At 40.6% G+C, this 1,247-nt stretch overlaps 1 protein-coding gene across 1 annotated transcript in view; it reads left to right on the top strand.

The window, feature by feature from the left end:
* The window catches only part of LOC106871685 (N-acetylglucosaminyl-phosphatidylinositol de-N-acetylase), an 8,558-nt gene that overhangs the window by 5,732 nt on the left and 1,579 nt on the right, over window positions 1–1,247 (top strand). The window contains exons 5-6 of the mRNA XM_014918283.2: window positions 259–290; window positions 689–819. Coding sequence (XP_014773769.1) covers window positions 259–290; window positions 689–819 — 163 coding nt within the window. The remainder of the gene's footprint in view (window positions 1–258; window positions 291–688; window positions 820–1,247) is intronic.

Genomic DNA, 1,247 nt, shown 5'->3' with positions numbered 1-1,247 from the left:
TATATATATATATATATATATATATATATATATATATATATATATGTATATATTTGTGTGTCTGTGTTTGTTCCCCCAACATCACTTGACAACCAATGTTGGTGAGTTTACGTCCCTGTAACTTAGCAGTTTAGCAAAAGAGACCAATAGAATAAGTATTGTCATTATAAGTGTTGTATGCTGCTACTACTACTACTACTACTGCTCATGCTGATGATGATGAAGAATAACGATTTCATTATCCGTGCTATTTTTCAGGAAACTGCTTCAAGATGGAAGAGCTCCGACTGGTATGTTACCGTTTCTTTGACCATTGCTAAACATCACATTCTTGTAAATGACGGTGTTAACATAACCCACTTCACAGTGTGGACTGGGTGCTTTTTGCGTGGCACCAACACTGGCAGGGTCATCAAGTAACTTGCAAGACAAAAGATCCTTTGAGAGGGGAGGGGGCATTGGAAGTGGTGATCTTGTGTCAGATGATGAGAGGTTCAAATGTGATGGGGAGACAGAGAGACAAAAATAGGTGACTTGCTGTTACCCAGCCTGAGACAGAGAGAGAGTGATCAAAAGTGAGGACAGAAACAGATGTGCTACTGTAAGGGAGATGTTGTAAATAGTTAATGCATATTATCCTGTGAACTCATTGTAAACTATTGTTTTAAATCTTTCCTTTCTTTTACAGGTATTAATTTTTACAGCCTAGAAACTACAAATATTCTTCGAAAGTATGTGTCATTCCTGGACATTCCTCTCTCTACAGTGTTGACATCGAAATGCTATATATCTACCATTAGTGCTGCCATCAGAGCTGTTGTAAGCTGAATTTTACTATTTAATCTCCATTGTTATTGTTTCTGCCTTGCTTTGTTTTGTAGTTGTTATGTAATCCTAGGGCGGTGAGCTGGTTAACAGAGAAAATAGAATTTGTTTGTAGCAGACTGCCAGTGCAGGTGGCACTTAAAAAACACCATTTGAGCGTGGCCATTGCCAGTACCGCCTGACTGGCCCTCGTGGCCCTTTGAATTACAGGGGATATTCAGCGTGACACAGTGTGACAAGACTGGCCCTTTCAAATACAGGTTCAACAGAAACAAGAAGTAAGAGTGAGAGAAAGTTTTGGTGAAAGAGTACAGCAGGGTTCGCCACCTCCACTCCCTGCCGGAGCCTCGTGGAGCTTTAGGTGTTTCGCTCAATAAACACTCACAACGCCCGGTCTGGGAATCGAAACCACGATCCTATGA

Source organism: Octopus bimaculoides, chromosome 25 (assembly GCF_001194135.2).
Source record: "Octopus bimaculoides isolate UCB-OBI-ISO-001 chromosome 25, ASM119413v2, whole genome shotgun sequence".
Lineage (NCBI taxonomy): Eukaryota > Metazoa > Mollusca > Cephalopoda > Octopoda > Octopodidae > Octopus > Octopus bimaculoides.
The sequence above is the reverse complement of the archived record's forward strand: the minus strand, read 5'-3'. Positions and strand labels throughout refer to the sequence as shown.